The sequence below is a fragment of the Embiotoca jacksoni genome, unplaced genomic scaffold (assembly GCF_022577435.1).
Source record: "Embiotoca jacksoni isolate LCO1_2020_lvr unplaced genomic scaffold, fEmbJac1.0.p SCAF_7, whole genome shotgun sequence".
NCBI classification, from domain to species: Eukaryota; Metazoa; Chordata; class Actinopteri; family Embiotocidae; genus Embiotoca; species Embiotoca jacksoni.
Window position 1 is genome coordinate 4,663,138 of NW_027185425.1, and position 16,421 is coordinate 4,679,558.

Consider the following 16,421-nt stretch of genomic DNA (forward strand, 5'->3'; position numbering starts at 1 on the left):
AGAGAGAAGGGGACTTTAGTGAAAATGTAAGATCTTGAAAAGAGGGAGAGATGAGGAGAAGAGAGGAAGAGAGACGGAGGGGGAGGGCGGGAGCCGGGAAGACAGCATATCAATCGCCCCTTTAACTGACACAAGTATTCTGAAGTGAGGTGTTTTTTTTGTTGGGTTTTTTTTTTAATCTTTTTTTAAACATGCAGGAAAATGTGAACACAATGCCGAGAGTGTGATAAAACATCATTAGGCATCCATGAAAGAGCCTCAGAGTTTTTGGTGACAATAGAATTCTTCTGTCAGATTTGGTGAGGATTACACACAGCGACACGGCGAGATGACTTGTTAAGAGAAAAGGAAGCTTCTGTTTTTTGTCCCTTTGGATGACATGTGTACACTTGTATGTGGGCCTGCGTGCGTGCGTGCGTGCGTGCGTGTGTGCGTGTGTGTGTGTGCGTGCGTGTGCGTGTGCGTGTGTGTTCGAATACAACTGTGCAAGTATATGTTCTGTGTCTTGCAGGAATGTGTGCCAGCTGACTGCACCTGGAAGCTGTTTGAGATAAACTCAGGCTGTTAGGGATTACTTTAGACAGTGCAACATGCATGCCAATCCGTCTACACATGTAGGCATTTGTGTGCGAGTGTGTCTGTGTGGTCTGCACAAATTTTTTATGTGCATGTGTTCAGGTGTTAAAAAAGAGACACACACAATATAAAACAAGGTACAGAACAAAGTAATTGCAGACTGTAAGTGAAAACACGGCAAATATTTCAGTGAGAGGCCAACCAAGTTTTGGACAGGGAAAAAACTAAAATAAATCTAAATATAGGAAGAATGCATGTTTACCAGCTGCGCTGATAAAAGACAGTTTTGCTTTGTATCATATTACAAACGTGACTTCATTCACTGGGGTGTTGGTGAATTGTTTGTATCCAGGGAGTCAAAAGGAGAACAGGCAACTGTTGTTAGACAAAAAGCAACCGTGCAGCCATGTCGCTGTGGTTTTTGGTTATTGGGTCTGTTTTGCTCTAACTTTGTTCTCTGTATTCCTGTCCAGTCTGATCTTGTTTTGTTTCAGTCCCGCAGACGACATCTGTGCTGGCGCTCTTGTTCTCTTGTTAGCCTGGTTCAAGTCGAATCAGTTTTATATTTACAGCCCAAAATGTCGGAGGACTTTAGAATCTGTACAGCATATGACAACCTCTATCCTTAGACTTTGGTGATGGATAAAGAGAATAACTTCACAGGAGTAGAAAGAAACCTCAGGGAGGACAAGAGAGGAGTGATTGTTGTTTTTGCAGACTTACATACGACAATGAAGGTACAATATTAGCCACAAAAGAATTACAACAAGATGAAACAGAAGTTCAAAATCAAGGTGGGAACAAGACAACACAATAATGTCATACAGTCATGTTGTCATATCAACCAGCACATACAAAGCAACATGGGCATTCATTTGGAGTTGCGTCCCTGGCCATTTTATGAGTGCACATTCAATATTCACTCTATTTCTACGTCTGCTTTTGGTCTCCACCGACTTCAAAAAGAAATATCTCCAGCCGTTTAGCTGCTAAAGCCTGCATTAGCTTCCAGGTGCAGCTGTGTTTTCACCAGCTAGTCTTTTAACTTTGCCTGTGTGACATTTGGTGCTGTGGGTAGTGTGCAGTGGGGTTTCAGGAGTAAAGCAGCCTGCTTCAGCCAAATCACTGTTGACCAGAGCTGCGAGACTGAAGAGTAAATTATAAAGTTGTGGGCCGACTGCAGATTTAGTATGAATACATTTTCTATGGCTCTGTCACCACAAGTGACCCTTTTTACATAAAGATCGAAAATGTATTATTGCTATAATGTTGATTAGGCATTTTTATTACATAAAACTTGGAATGAATTATTAACTTATAAATATCAAGCGTGGTAACCTACAAAAAAATGAGTTAAATTTCCTGTGACCACGAGCTGTACGTGTGTGTTTGTTTCTGTGTGACCTCTCTGTGGCACTCAAGGCATCACGGGGCACGGTGGAGGAAATGTGCCCTCCCTCCTTGTCTCCCTCCATCTATCTCATCATCACTCACTCCCACGCTGTAAACATCACCCTCCAGGTTGTGACACTGATGAGGGGAGCCCCCTACCAACCTGAGGAAGCCTGCCACGACAGGAAACTGTACTGTATGTGTGATGGTGTGTGTGTTTGTGTTTGTGTGTGTGTGTATGTGTGTGTGTGTGTGTGTGTGTGTGTGTGTGTGTGTGTGTGTGTGTGTGTGTGTGTGAAAGAGAGAGAGTAAGAGTATTGTTAGATATATATATTTATTTTACAGTATAAATGTTAATAAAAGGAAAACGCCTCCCCCTGGCCTTGCATCTATCTGCTGTCAATTCACTGTTTTATTTGCATGAAAGTTAGATGAAAAACAAACAAACAGGAGAAAGCCTCTTAACACAAGAGTTCATTAAAAAGGAGAAAAAAATAATGAAAAGAAAATAAATACCCTGTATCAGCAGTTTGGCTTTGTTCCCAAAACCCAAGACTCAAGCCCAGCAATACGCAGCTCTCTTCCAAACATCCAGCCTCCCCCTGGAGAGTTCTTGATAGGACCTCCACACAGATAATGACTTCTCCTGCCTCTCCTTTTCTTCTGGCTCTCTGTTCTAGCAGTTACTGTGCCAGCAGAGGTAGTTTGACCCCAGCATGGTCCCCGGCTTCCTGGATACTTCCTGGGAGGCCCTGGAGAACCGGGCCGGTCTGGAGGGTTCTCATGTCAGCAGTAGCACGGCCCTCCCGCATGAAAGATTTGTCTTACACCCAAGGCCTTTGAGATGCTATCTGCCCCTATTCGGAGGCAAATCTGTGAAACTTATCCCAGCAGTTTAAAGAGATTTATCTCGTTCTCCTGCTCGCCTCCTTTTGTGTAATTTTTCTTTATTCTTGTCATTCTGTTTGCCTTTCTCACTCTCACCTCTCTGTGTTGTTTAAACCATGCGGATGCTTCCTCTAATGCTCGGGGACTTAACATGCGATTTTAAGCTCAGACTGTTTCAGCTTCTGTTTTGCCCCCCCCCTCCACCCTACACCTAACTGCTCTCGCTGCAGACAAACACAGTCAACGGGTAAGAAGTGAAACACCACCAAGAACTCTGTCAATTTTCCGCAAATAATACTAACAACAGAGTATCAGACACAGCTACCTCCTGAAGCAACGCAATGGCAATTTTCTTCTTTTGTGCTTCTGACAGGCCTCATACCCAGGAGGGGGGAAAGAAATGGAGGTTTCCCTTTGGGAGGCAGTTAACGACATGCTGAAGGCTTTTCAGATGGAGGGGAGGCTTGGCATGTGCCACTGTAAACAAGCTGAAATGCTGGGAAGTTCAGTGAGAGAGCAGTGCCCCAAGTAAAGCTGTTCCAACATGACACACTGCTTTTGATGTGCCGGCCAAGTTTGCACTCCCAACCACTATGACACTTACCAAGTCAGTCCTACACAAACTCAGTTACCCCGCACAAGACAAACACACAAAAACCATGTGTAACATGAACAGTTGTATGCAACGTACAGTCATGCTTGTGCGACTGCTGCGTGTTTGTTCATATGATACGCAGAATGAACGTAAACACACACAGCTCCGCCAAGCTGCCCCCCCCACCCACCCTTCAGACCCATCAATCAACTCTATTCTCAGGCTCGACTCTTTCGCCACCCCTGGCCTGGCAGCCAACGCCGCCGGCATCTTAACCGAGTGTTTTTCCATGGTGCCACCAGTTCATGCGGCGCTTTATTTTTCCATTTAAGAACAGATGGTGGAGTGTAATAGTAGTGACAGATTTGATATTGCAGTGCTCGGCGGTGAATATTAAAAAGTTTTTGCTAAGAATCTAAGAAAGTGCCGTAATCAGAAGCATAACAAAGATAACTCCTGGATGATTCCCCTGATGGAGGGATTCAGGAAATATATCACCGTGGCAGGTACCAACCACTTTGGGATTTATTCAAACTAAACAGGGGGGCGGCTGAGGAAAATGCTGGAGGTTGCATTTAATATGTTTTCGCTACCATCTACAGCATCTCCTTCCATCCACATCCTATTGGCCTCCCCTCTGGCAGCCGTTATATAGAAAAACTTGCCTCGACCAAAACATGATGAGCCTACAAATCTCCTGCGGCTGACAGAGGGAGATGTCTGGCGTCCCGTGTAGGAGGAGACCAAGATTTGATTACACTCTGTCACAGAGCACTTGGATGAAAAACACAGACCTCTGCCAGAGCCAAAATGGCGTCTGGGCTGAGGGAACAGGGATCACACTGTGATTTGGAGTCCGGTCCAAAGCGTAGTAATGGAGAAACCAAGGAACATGTGCCTTTCAAAGGTGCCACCAAATTGAATAAAAAGTGCGAAATACTGAGTATCTCTTCTCACCTACAACTGGGAGTCAAAAGCCTTTTCACAGGGGCCGCGGTCAAGTTTACACTTTTATAAAGTTCAGATTGTGGAATGAGGCTTGAGTGCAGGTTTCTCTGCTCTACTATCAGTCAACAAATCTGTATCAAAAATAAAGAAATAAAGAAATAGGAAAAAGGAAACAAAAAAAAAGCTACATTGGTTTACATGGTTATGCAACAAAAGAGGAAATGTAGTTTTATACACTTAAAATGGCTTACTGCAAGAGATAACGACATTAACCTGCAATATTATGGTCTTGATAGGAGCAGGGCTGTTAAACAAAAATCATGTTGGCATCACAGTCCCTGATGATATTTTGCTAATGGTGCATCTTGGTGTAAGACCATCTAACATCTATGACTGCTGTCCTGCGTCTCTAGGACGAGAGAAAGTCTCACTGAAAGTAGTTCAACAAAATAAAATGATCAGTTTCCAGTTGTGTCTGTTGTTAGCCGCCAAACTGCTGTTGTATGAAAAACCCTGACGCATGTTTTGATTAACTTCTGAACTGAACCGATCGTCCACACGACTTCTGGGCATTCTTAAACCCTGATACGTGTACACAGTAATAACATCTCAGACAGACAGACAGTTGCATGTAAATCATTTCTGCCGGCTTGTACAGATCATTTTCTGGCGGCCGCTGACAGAGCTGAGAGCAGTGACCATCTGGTTTCCCTGTGTTTACTTCTCTCTGGGTTCAGTTTAAGTAGCACAGCCAGATTTCACTGGGAGACACCACAGAGAGGCCGGCTTTAAATCTCAGCATCCGAGCCAGTAATGGACACGTGTGTGCGTGTGTTTGTAACTGTGTCCATCTGCATATACTGTATTTAAATCACAGGATCCAGTCAGAGACCAAATTTAGACTTCAGAACATTCTGTGTTTCTGAGAATGAGTGAGAATTTGTATGTATGTATGTATTACTAAGAAATTCAGAGTAATCACCGAAGAAAATGCACACATTTCTGCACTTGCACGGACAGACACATATGCAGAAACACGCACGCATAAATCACAGCTGCTTTCCACAGTTGGATTGAGTTAGTGGGATTAAAATACATCATTTGGTAATTAAAATAGCAGATGTTTCCGTAGCCAGCCAGGCTAGCTGGATTAACCAGGCTGCAGAGTGGATCCCAGGAAGTGCAGGACAAAGGTCGGCCTGCCAAACTGCCATGTGATGTGATGCCTCTGTCTGACAGTGGATGATACACACAACCGAGCTGTTTGGGTGTGGCAAGCAGCAGGCGGGTGGAGGAGGATGGAGGAGGGGAAGAAAGTGGAGAGGAATGAATAAAAGAATAACCACTAGGAGGCCAGATGGGGATGGGGATTGGGGGGAGGGGAGGGAGGGTAAGAAGACAGTGATGAAGATGGCAGGAAGGAGGGAGGGTGGCAAATCTGGTGTTGGACTAATAGGGAATACTAAAATATATAAATAAATAAATTCTCAGTGGGAGGCCGAGGTCAAAATACGACATCGCTTCTGCAGGGGAAGGGGGGCAGATGCAGCGATACGGCTTTAATAGAGCTGTCCCACTGACAAGGTCACTGATAGTAAGGACCTTGACATGATAATAGAGTGTAGAGAAAATCTGATGAATGAACACATTAGAATGCATGAACCTGTAGTAGTGATGTCTATAACACTTAAAGGGAGCACGACACACGACACCAACCGTAATCTAAGAAATGCAAAGGTTTTTTCACACTCCAGATAAGGCTAAGATACTGGTATATTTCTCTATTATCAAAGTGATAGTTGTAGGATCCTAGTACGAGTGCTGTCTGAAGTGTTCTTTGTGAGGAGGACTGAAAGCATCTTATTTCTTGTATCGCAGGATTATTTCACTATAATGACTCATATGACCTGTACGGCTGACATGTTGTCCATGCTCATTAATCATGACAGGCTGGCAGAGAAAAACAATGTTCCCTGTGTTTGGGACTTTTCTGAGAAGCAGAACCTTTTACAGCTTTTGGAGAACACTTCAAATGAAGCTTTGCGACAATAGCACCGAGTGGCATTGACATCTTTGTCAGTCAGAGAAAGGCACACAGATAGAAAAAAAAAAAAAAAAAAAAAAAAAAAAAGGCAACAGGAAAAGAGTTTGAGCCACTGGAGTGGTACCAGAGGGGCCTGGTAAGATGGCATCGTCCACAGAGGCCTAATAATTGGTTGGGCATGACGGAAAAGTCGAGACCCTGCCAGTCTGCCAATGATGAGGTCATGGGATTGGGGAGCTAGTGTGCAGCCGGTTAGTCATGATCTTGGCCCATCCATCTAAGTTGTTAGGATAATAAATCTAAACTGACAGCTGTCGTAGATGAGTTTAAGCAGCACGGGCTGGCCAGAACAGTCCGGTAAATAAGGTGTGCTGGTGCTTTTAAAGCTTTCTGAGCTGAAAGAGAGAAGGAGAGAGTCTGGCAGTCTTTTACGCAGAGCAGTAATTCCATCTAAAAGCAACCAATAAAAATATCTTTATTTACTGAGAAAAAAATGTAGATAAGATAAGAGGCTGCAGCTCAAACTTTATATATATATATATATATATATATATATATATATATATAGGTTTCTACCATCTGCCTCTTTCTATATCAGTTTCTGTATCACTTTTTATTCTACGGATGAGCCTGCGGGCCGCTAATCTCAACATCACCAAACTAAATGACTGCCCAGTCTTCAGAATCAAGACAGCAACACTCTGAGACATAATCGGTATAAAACTCCTCTGTGTACGGCCCCTTGCAAGAGTTCATCAGCTTCTGAGCATTCAAGTGAAGAATGTATCATTTCTAGATGGTGCTTTGGAGGCAGTCGGCTCTCTCAAGGCCGATAATGTCTAAACAAAGAAGATGAGGTGGCGGCGTCCCAAAGGACATACGGCGGCGGGCCCTTTTAAAGCAGCACGCCATCTTGTGTGCAAAGGGTTGTCTATAAAGGTTGAAGGCTCTATCAGCACACAGGGAGCTCGGGGAATTGAACTTTCAACCCCCTCTGGTAATTTTGTGAAGTGTGCAGCAGAATAACTGTAGCACGCTGACCAAAAATGTCACCCTGCCCTTTCCTCTTGTCAGAAAGAGCCCGTCAGAGTCCTGGGGGCACTAACTAATTACTGTTCCCCGTGCTGGGTAGGTGACGCGTGTGCTGTTGTGTGTGCGAGTTGTCTCTTTAAAGTTTTCTATAGGTGTGTGCGTGCACGCCTAAATGACAAAGCGCTGTTTCTGTAAGGTCAGGCTCAACTTGTGTATCAGCTCCTTAGTGGGATGATAAGCAGATGTGCAACAAACAAGACAGGCAACAAGCCCTCACGCGCTATGACAGGTAAAGAAATTGGAGGCAGGTGGAAGTAAACAAGGTGTTGTGGGGTTTATTTTTTTTTGGTACAGCATGAGAGGCTGAAACATAAACCTACAACACAGAAAAACAGAACATTAATTACCACCCAGGGGCTTAATAAACATGAACTCAACGTTAATTCTCCCTGACATGAAAGGTACTGCTGGATACTTTGGAATCTGCACAAGAATTTAAAATAAAGTTTGTTGGGTATTAGAGAAAGATTGGTTGCACAGCATGAGTTTGTACTGACAAGGTCTAGTTGGCTGAATTGAGGTTAACAGATAATCCTGTTTTTGAATCTAACCAAAATATATACACAGCAAAGAAGTCCAGCGGTAATCCCTGAAGTTGAGTAAGAAACTGCAAAACTAAGCAATTCAATTTTCAAAAATCCACCCAATGCAGGTCTACGTAATGTTGGCAATGGGTCCACAAAGATGGCATTAGGCAAAAAACAATAATCCATCCAGTCCCTTCCCTATTGCGGCTGCCACCTCCCTGCCAGAGTTAAAATCGAGGGCCTGATGATTGGGAATTACGTATCAGTTTAGCGCCCTGGCACATTTCTTTCTGACCATCAAATCTTATGACCGCACACTGCCGTGAAGTCTCCTGTATCACCCAACCCCCAGTGAATGGTTATGCTCTGTCTCTCTGTCATCCGCACATTCATCATGACAGGTTTAATGTCCTAACTAAATAAATAGAAGAAGAAAAAAATAAATGAAATTAAATAAATGAAGTTTCTTTGTCTTAACTTTTTTGATTGATTGATTCAATTCTATTTTGACATGTTTTCCTGACTAAATTCATTTGTTTGTTAAAGTGCCTCTTCAGTCAAAACTGATTTCTTGTTATTTCTCGGATGTCGCTCACCTCACTGTGCAGAACAGAGTGATTTTTGTGCAGACTGTGTTTTCTTATTTATCCGCTGAAGTGCGAAAGCTTCTCCGTGCTCACCTCAAATCACTGCAGTTTAAAACAAATCTGATCTGGAAAGTTAAACAGAAAACTAAAAGAGATTTTTCATTGAGGTTGGGGACATCTTGTGTTGAACACTTTTTACAATCAAGGCACTGAATAAATTATTACCACGATGATTCATTTGGGTAAAAGTATGAGATCAACATCCAGGCTTAACGGATACCGGTTTATTCAAGGGGAAAAGAAAAAAAAACAGCCTCAGCTCCACGGCCACCAGCGCCTACACCTGCTCGACCGTGCTTGAGATCTCTCTGGCAGACATATCGAGTCATCAGCAAGTTATCAGCCTATGTGGACGGAGAGCTTCATTAGCACAAACACTGCATGCCAGCTAACGCGGCATAATTTTACACCCCCACTCGCCCCCTGTGTGTGTGTGTGCGTGTGTGTCAAGGTGCATCTTTTATGTGTGTGGGAATGTACTGGGAAGATGTGAATACTGTAGATCTAATCTCACGCACTTTTATATAAAAAAAATAAACCTGAAATACGGCTTGATAATATTAATTGAAACTGTACAGCACAGTCAGCCATACCCAACACCTGGAGCTTTTGTAAGTACAGGGACTTTATGGAACATAATTGAGGGTCAAATTTATTTTTGTTTATCTTTTATCCTTGAGCCTCATTATAACTGGTTTTAATGTAGTTGTTGAATAATTTATGCCGAGTGACCAGCTTGAATATGACTTACTTTGTGGTGGCATGTGTGTGCACTGCTTCTGTATGTCATACTGGAGTCAGAAGGCCGAGGTGATTTAGGAGTGTTTGCATTTACAGTATGTGTGTGCTACAGAGGCAGAGGCATGCTACAGTCAGCAGAACACGGACGGAGCTCAGTGTTTGTCCCTGCGATGTGTGTTTAATGGGGCCTCCACACACAGCGTCTCCCTGGTGGGAATGATGCTAATTACTGTACAGCACCTTGCCACACTCTCCTGCTGCTCCACACACACACACACACACACACACACACACACACACACACACACACACACACGCACACGCACTAACACACACACACCTGCACACAGATGCACATGTGCACGTACATGCACGTTCACATACAAAGCGATGCGCGCAAACAGCAAGGAGGACTGCAAAGATTCACCCGAGTAAGCAGGCAACATGCAAACGCAACCGCAAGCAAATAAACTCGCACTCAACTTGGCATTCACGTGCACACATGGTCACACACATTAAAAAAAAAAAAAAAAAAATAGGACACAATACTCAGCACATTCCTGCCCTCAGCCCACTCTTTCACCACTCTACGATCTCTCCTCACTCTGGGACTCTTTTTCCCACGTAACCTCCTGTTTTTTTCTCTCTCTGCATTAATTCTTTGAACACATTTTCCCACCACCTGGTCTTTCCCACCCCGTCTCCCAAATTTGAGCTGCATCTTTCCCACCGCTCGCCTCCTGGACATAACGCTGACCCATCGTGTAAGCATCACCTCGTCAGCCTGACCTCTGACATGGCTTCCAGGATTATCCGGGTTCACAGGTCGTGCCTGCACATTGATCCGGTGGAAGCGGATCAACATCTTCAGTGAAGTTAGCCGGGCTTCTCCACAATGACTTGGCCTTGAAGTTGAACCAAGCAACCATTAAAAGCTTCTTATTCAAATGGACGCAGTGAGGCAGACTGCGGGTTCGTATGGATATCGGTGTGTATATGAGTATCGTGTAAATGTAGGAGCAACTGTGTGTGTGTGTGCATGCATATCATATGCTCATCTGAAAGTGTGTGGGTCAGACACACACACACACACACACACACACACACACACACACACACACACACACACACACACACACACACACAAATAGGATGCAGAAAGTGGTGTGGGCCTGAGAGGGTATGGGTGAGTGTGTGCTGTCTACGACTGCAATCAATTACAAAACGTTGGGGCTGCATGTTCTAATCAGAGGCATAAATGTCAGCTCCTTTCCCCCGCACACGCCTCCATTTGCATCCATTAATGCAGAGTGAGAAGGAAAGAGAGTGAGAGCAAGTGGAAGAGAGGAGCTGCCTTGTGTTTCATATGGAGGAGGTGGGAGCAGGCAGGAAAAAAACAGGGCAGAAAAAGAGACAGTCAAGCAGCATAAGCAGCGAGAATCTGACAGACAGGTAAATCAGAGGTATATTATATGGTCAGAAGTAAGTCATATTTTTTTCCAGTTTGGTGAGTACGTGCCTAGTTTGCTCACTGTCATGAGCTCGACCTAGACACATTTTAAGTTAACTGCCATGAAGGGGACCAGCTTCACAAAAGCTGTTCATGAGCACGGTGTAGGTTGAAAATAGTGTCAAGTTTAGAAAATCGTTGTTGCTCATAAGTGCATTTGTGAGTCCTAAAACTGTCAGAAGTATGACATTTGTTCCATACTCCACCTCACTAACGCTCCTGTGGCTGAATGCAAGCAAATTGCTGAATCCAAAATCATTTGGGAAGCCATCTCAGAAGAGTGGAGCAACATATGAGGCATTATTTAAATTCAATTTTTAAAAACGTACATATAGATATGCACGTTTTTAGGTGTTTCCACAAATATGCTGTACGTTTTCTTTTAATTTGGATAAACGTACTCATTAAATTCCAGTAAGATACTTGAGTACTGTATGTAAATCCTCTTTGTGCATCGCTGTACAACATCTACAAGGGATGAAAAAGGAAAGCTGGGTGCATGATTGGAAAAGGAGAGGCAGCAAGAAAATTATAAATAAATACAAGAAAAAAACAGAAAAAAAAGAATGAGGGCAAGGCCTGAGTACTTTCAGCCATTACTGAAACCTCTCTCCTTTCTGGGGAGCATGGGGAGAGGGATGAAGTACCCAGTGCCATACTCAGACAGGCAGGCCATGGAGCTGCAGCTGTGATAGCAATTAGACTTTTATGTATTAAACATACCTTTGTCGAGAGTGAGGAGAGGAGAGAGGAAAAGGGGGAAGACTGGGGAAATGGAGAAAAAGAAGCGGTGTGAATAGTAGCCAGAGGAGCAACAGAATCGTATCTCTTCCTCTCTTCCTTCCTCTCTCCTGCCTCCCTAAACAGCAAAACAGGGGAAAGTTATTCCCTCACTGCTGTTCGGCATCTCCAAATGTTCCAGTGATTAAAAGTGTGACAGAGGACACTTGTATACATCCGGATAGCATGTAAACAGCTAGCTCTCCCTTGTGCTGGTCTCCTCTTCCACGCCTGGAGCCAGAGAAAAGGCACCGGGTTCACATAACTCGCAGTTCATCTCCTCCTCTTCATCCTTTTAAAGACTAATCGACCGTTCACTTGATCTTAATTGATGTTGCACCGGTGAGCACTAGTTCTTGGAATATTCAAACGTGTTTAGGCTGGGAAAACATCTTGACTGTAATATATATTGAGCAGACAGCTTTCATTATAAAAACATTAGGTTTTACCGACAAAGTAAACTCCCGTGTGTGACACAAACACTATGCTGTCTGGGACCATGCACGGCTACTGAAAACTATATGGTACAACATATAGGTAAAACGGTACAGAAGTGGTGAAATAACTAAGAAACAATTATTTTTTTCCCAAGTTCTATACTGTTTTAATTCTTTGTTTACTGTTTCCTTTGGTGCTATGATCCATGTTTGATGATAATCAAGACATTTAAAGTCATTTTCTTAAGAATCTTTTAATCAAAACCAGCGATTTTACTAAATATCTCAATCCACAGACAGAATAGGTGTTCATATTCAAGACTATACAACAGCATTGGTGGCATTACCTCCGTTTTGATTGGCACCCTAATTCACACATGCTCCCTTGTTTGTATCGTGCTTGATGGAAGGGCCATATGTTTTATGAGATGAGGTTATTCATAGGTTGTTGTGTTAACCAGGAACACTGTTGAACCTGTCACTTCCTCTTGAGCTGACAAGCTTTATTAGAGAAGGGGGAAGGACGCTCCTGTTTATTCATCCTCGGTTGACGGCACGTGGCGTGTGTCAAAACCAGATCCGCCATGCATAAGCTTGTTACATTTGTTCAACTGGTGCTGTATTGGTACAATGGCTTTAGTCAGTCAGTTGTGATGGAATCAGATTTGTTCCTGAGAGGAAGTGTGTAGGAGGATAGGGACACATGCCACAATATTGTGAGAAGGCAGATTGCCAGCAGTCTAAAAAAAAAAAAAAAAAAAAAAAAAAAAAAGGGTGATTGCTCACTTATGGATACTTGCTGTGGTATCACAACAATAAGGCTTTTTTTTTTTTTACAGTCGCCTGACTGTCACCCACAAATAAGCATATGGCTGAAATAAAAAAAATAAAAATGTCAGCACTCCCAGAGCACATTCACACACACACACACACACACACGCACAGAAACAGACACACTTCAGAAACCCCATTCTGTTTGGCTGTTGTTTTTGTCAGTTTACGACCTAAACCCCCCATTGTTGAATTAACCGCGGAGAGAGGGGTGGGTGGCTGGAGCCACGGTGCCAGGGCTACGCTGGCCCAGAAAAAAGCCACAACACAAACTAACTCTTGGCAGGGGATGGAGAGGCAATATTTTTTCCAAAAACTGATTACCTTCCTCTCTCCCCAGTGATCCCTCTCTCTCACTTTCTCTCTCTCTCTCTCTCTCTCTCTGAGACAAGCTGTTCCCTTGGCAGCTGTTTCGACAATGCAGATCCCCAAACGCGTGGGGAGGGGGGGGGGGTATATATGTGCGTGGGGGTGGAGGGGTTGGATGGGGGGCACTAATTCAGGAACCCTCCATATGCAAATCGGCACGGAAACACGCCAGGCTTCTTCCCCATGATGGCCTCTGGATGCTGAAACCGAGCACGATTAGCACTCAACACCAGCGTCAGATGCCGGAAACCCTGCTCTTTTCTGAGGGCTCGGCCTTTTGTTGGAGCCCTCTTCTATTCAATGGCCGGCCCCATGGTTATGTTTTTCCAGGTGTAAGCTCTCCAGGCGAGCTGCTCCCCCCCCCACCGGTTTCACCAGGTTTTGTTGGCCTCATAGATATCATACTGATGTGCTTTTTCTCTAGCCAATCCAACACACTCCAGTTCTGCTGACATGTAGATATGGCAAGAAATGAATGTGTGATCTTATTATATGCTACATACAAAACCATGTGTGTTGAAAAATGCTACTAGAAGCACAAATATACCTTTTACTTGACTATCCTGGCAGGACTCATTAGAGGAAAGATGATACTTCTCCGCCTAAAACATGAGTCAAATGTGACCAGGCAGCCCACGGGCAGGAAACAAACACATCATAATCCTCCTCTGTAATTGGGCAAATGAAAGATGTTGCCATTGGACAATGGTGCTGAAGCAGATGGCAACAGAAAGGCGATGTAAACCTCCCACTACCCTGACTGTAAGCTTGGCATGCTCTATTTTACAGTATTGCTCCAAAAGGTTGCGATATAGGCAACATTTTAGCAACCCAACAAACCTTCTGTTTTATACACATAAAGACACACTCCACCAAAAGTGAATATCTCTCGTCTCCCATCAAAGCACCTTCTCCTTCAAGACCCCCCACTGAGCATGCTTGCTAAGAGCCCGCCTTTGAGCCCCTAATGCACAGGCAATGAGATTAGGGCCGTCGCTGTAAGCCTTGAATTACTCACGTTATGACTTGATTGGCCAATAATTTGATTGGAGTCACATCTCTACTTCCCCTGGTTCTTCTGATCCCATCTTCCCTCCATCTATCCTTTTCTCCCTTTTTCTTCTTCTCCCCCTGTCTCCCACCCGTTCGAGGCAACATGAAGAAGTCTGGCTTGTCAGCTTTTGAAGCAGGACGTGACTGTTTCCATGGGGATTACAAAACTGATTTCTTAAGGAGGGGGAGAAAAAGTCGTACTAAGTCAGATGCAACCTTTTAAACCATTAAACAAAAACATCTAATTCTCTTCTCACAGCATGGCTCTGAATAACCTTTGTTTTGGTACACAGTTACACTCACTATGAATATTCAATATCTGGAATGAAACTGGCAACTAAACAGATACTGATGGACAGCTCAAACAAGGCTACTGGGTATTGTCATTGTTATACAAAACTGAAATATATTTGCACGTAAAATAAAATAAAAAGACAATTGGAGGAATTCATACTTTTTACTATTGTACAGGTTAGGTTTTTCTTGTTCCCCCCTATTCCAAAAAATAATAAAAAAAAAGCCAACTGACAACAATGACAAAAGACTATCTTTCGCTGACTGATCCAATAAGTATGAGTTTTTGTGTCGTATATAGTCAGAGCACACAGGGATTAACACCATTACAGATAGTAGCAGGTAATTTGCATTTTTATTCTGAGTTCACAGTCTTTCTGCATCTGTGAATTCATGTAACAACTAATAGTGGGTGGTATACAGGTAGGAACACCGGTAGCAACATACTGTAAGTAGAAACCAGGGCAGAGGTGCACGTTTAAGCTCATGCAGCTTCTGCCGGATGTGCGACAAAAGATGAAAGTGTAGGAAACATTACACAATGTAGAAATACATTTGTACTTTTAATTTATTATTTTAAAATTGCATATGGAGCGTGGGAAGAGGAGATACATGGATCTTTTAACAAATGAAAAATACGATTAAGAGACACTGGAAAACTGTCTCTTTAGAGTGACTTTTCCTGAAAATTGTGAAATAAACTGCCCACCACGAATTGCAAATGTTTTCTCGAGCTGCTTCTGAACACACTTGTTTAAAATCAAGGCGCCGTCAGTCTAGATAGGGAGTGATGGGATGTAGTGAACAAAGGCATCCCTATACTGTATGTTAACCTAATCTCACAGAGGGGGCCGCTGAGAGCCTGATCATTATTCGACATGGCAGAGCCTCCCTACCAGCCAGCTCGTCAAGGCTGCGTCTCCCTTTTTTCTGACAGTTATGAGGTGTATATACCCTGTTAATAAGGGAATACTGAGCCTGTGATGTGGTTCGGCAGTCGCTCCAGTGTAGACCGTAACACTGCTGCAAAGAAATAGATTCTAGAAAGCTCTGATTTGTCCTCATGAGGACCTGCCGAGGCTGAGAGGCCTGACTGGTTTTCTGTTTAGATACCCGGTAAATAAATTTGTATGAAAACATCAGAGAGACATGTAAACCTTACTGTCAAAAAGAAGCTGAACATGAAGGGCCAAAGGGAAGGAAAGGAGGCATTAGGAGATCAACTGATGTGCAAACAGCCCGGAGTGCGAATTTAAGGGGTCTCCAGTCTTATTTTACTACATGGAGGCAAAAGAGTTGATTCTGTTTGACTGCTAACTTCAAAATGAATCTGTGAAGAGTGCGTACCGCTCTGCAAATTAGCCTGGGAGACATTTTGTATCTATGTCACACACCAAGCAGAGAGAAGGATGCGGTTGGATGCTCCCACTACTGAGCGGATGGTTTGATGGTAATCACATCCCTGTTTTTTCCTCCCTTTTCGAGCTTGTCTACCATTCTCGGTTTTTAACTTTCTTCAGCTGTCACACTTCTCCGGAAGAAGGCAGCCATCTGGTATGAATCATACCATGCTCCGAATCAAATGTAACAACACAGAATTGCTGCATGTAAACACAGGCACAACGCAAATGATGGCAGCAGACAAATCGCAGTCGCTGGCAGAAACAAAGATATGCCTGAGAGCTAAACATGTTTGA

The 16,421-nt window shown here is 43.5% G+C and overlaps 1 protein-coding gene across 5 annotated transcripts in view; it reads right to left on the minus strand.

Moving 5' to 3' along the window:
* Positions 1–16,421, minus strand: part of rbms3 (RNA binding motif, single stranded interacting protein) — a 277,717-nt gene that overhangs the window by 94,126 nt on the left and 167,170 nt on the right. For 2 of the 5 annotated variants that reach the window (XM_069177075.1, XM_069177077.1), the window contains one exon: positions 11,684–11,725. The exons of the other annotated variants lie outside the window; for them this stretch is intronic. In XM_069177075.1, coding sequence (XP_069033176.1) covers positions 11,684–11,725 — 42 coding nt within the window. The remainder of the gene's footprint in view (positions 1–11,683; positions 11,726–16,421) is intronic. 5 annotated transcript variants of the gene reach the window in all.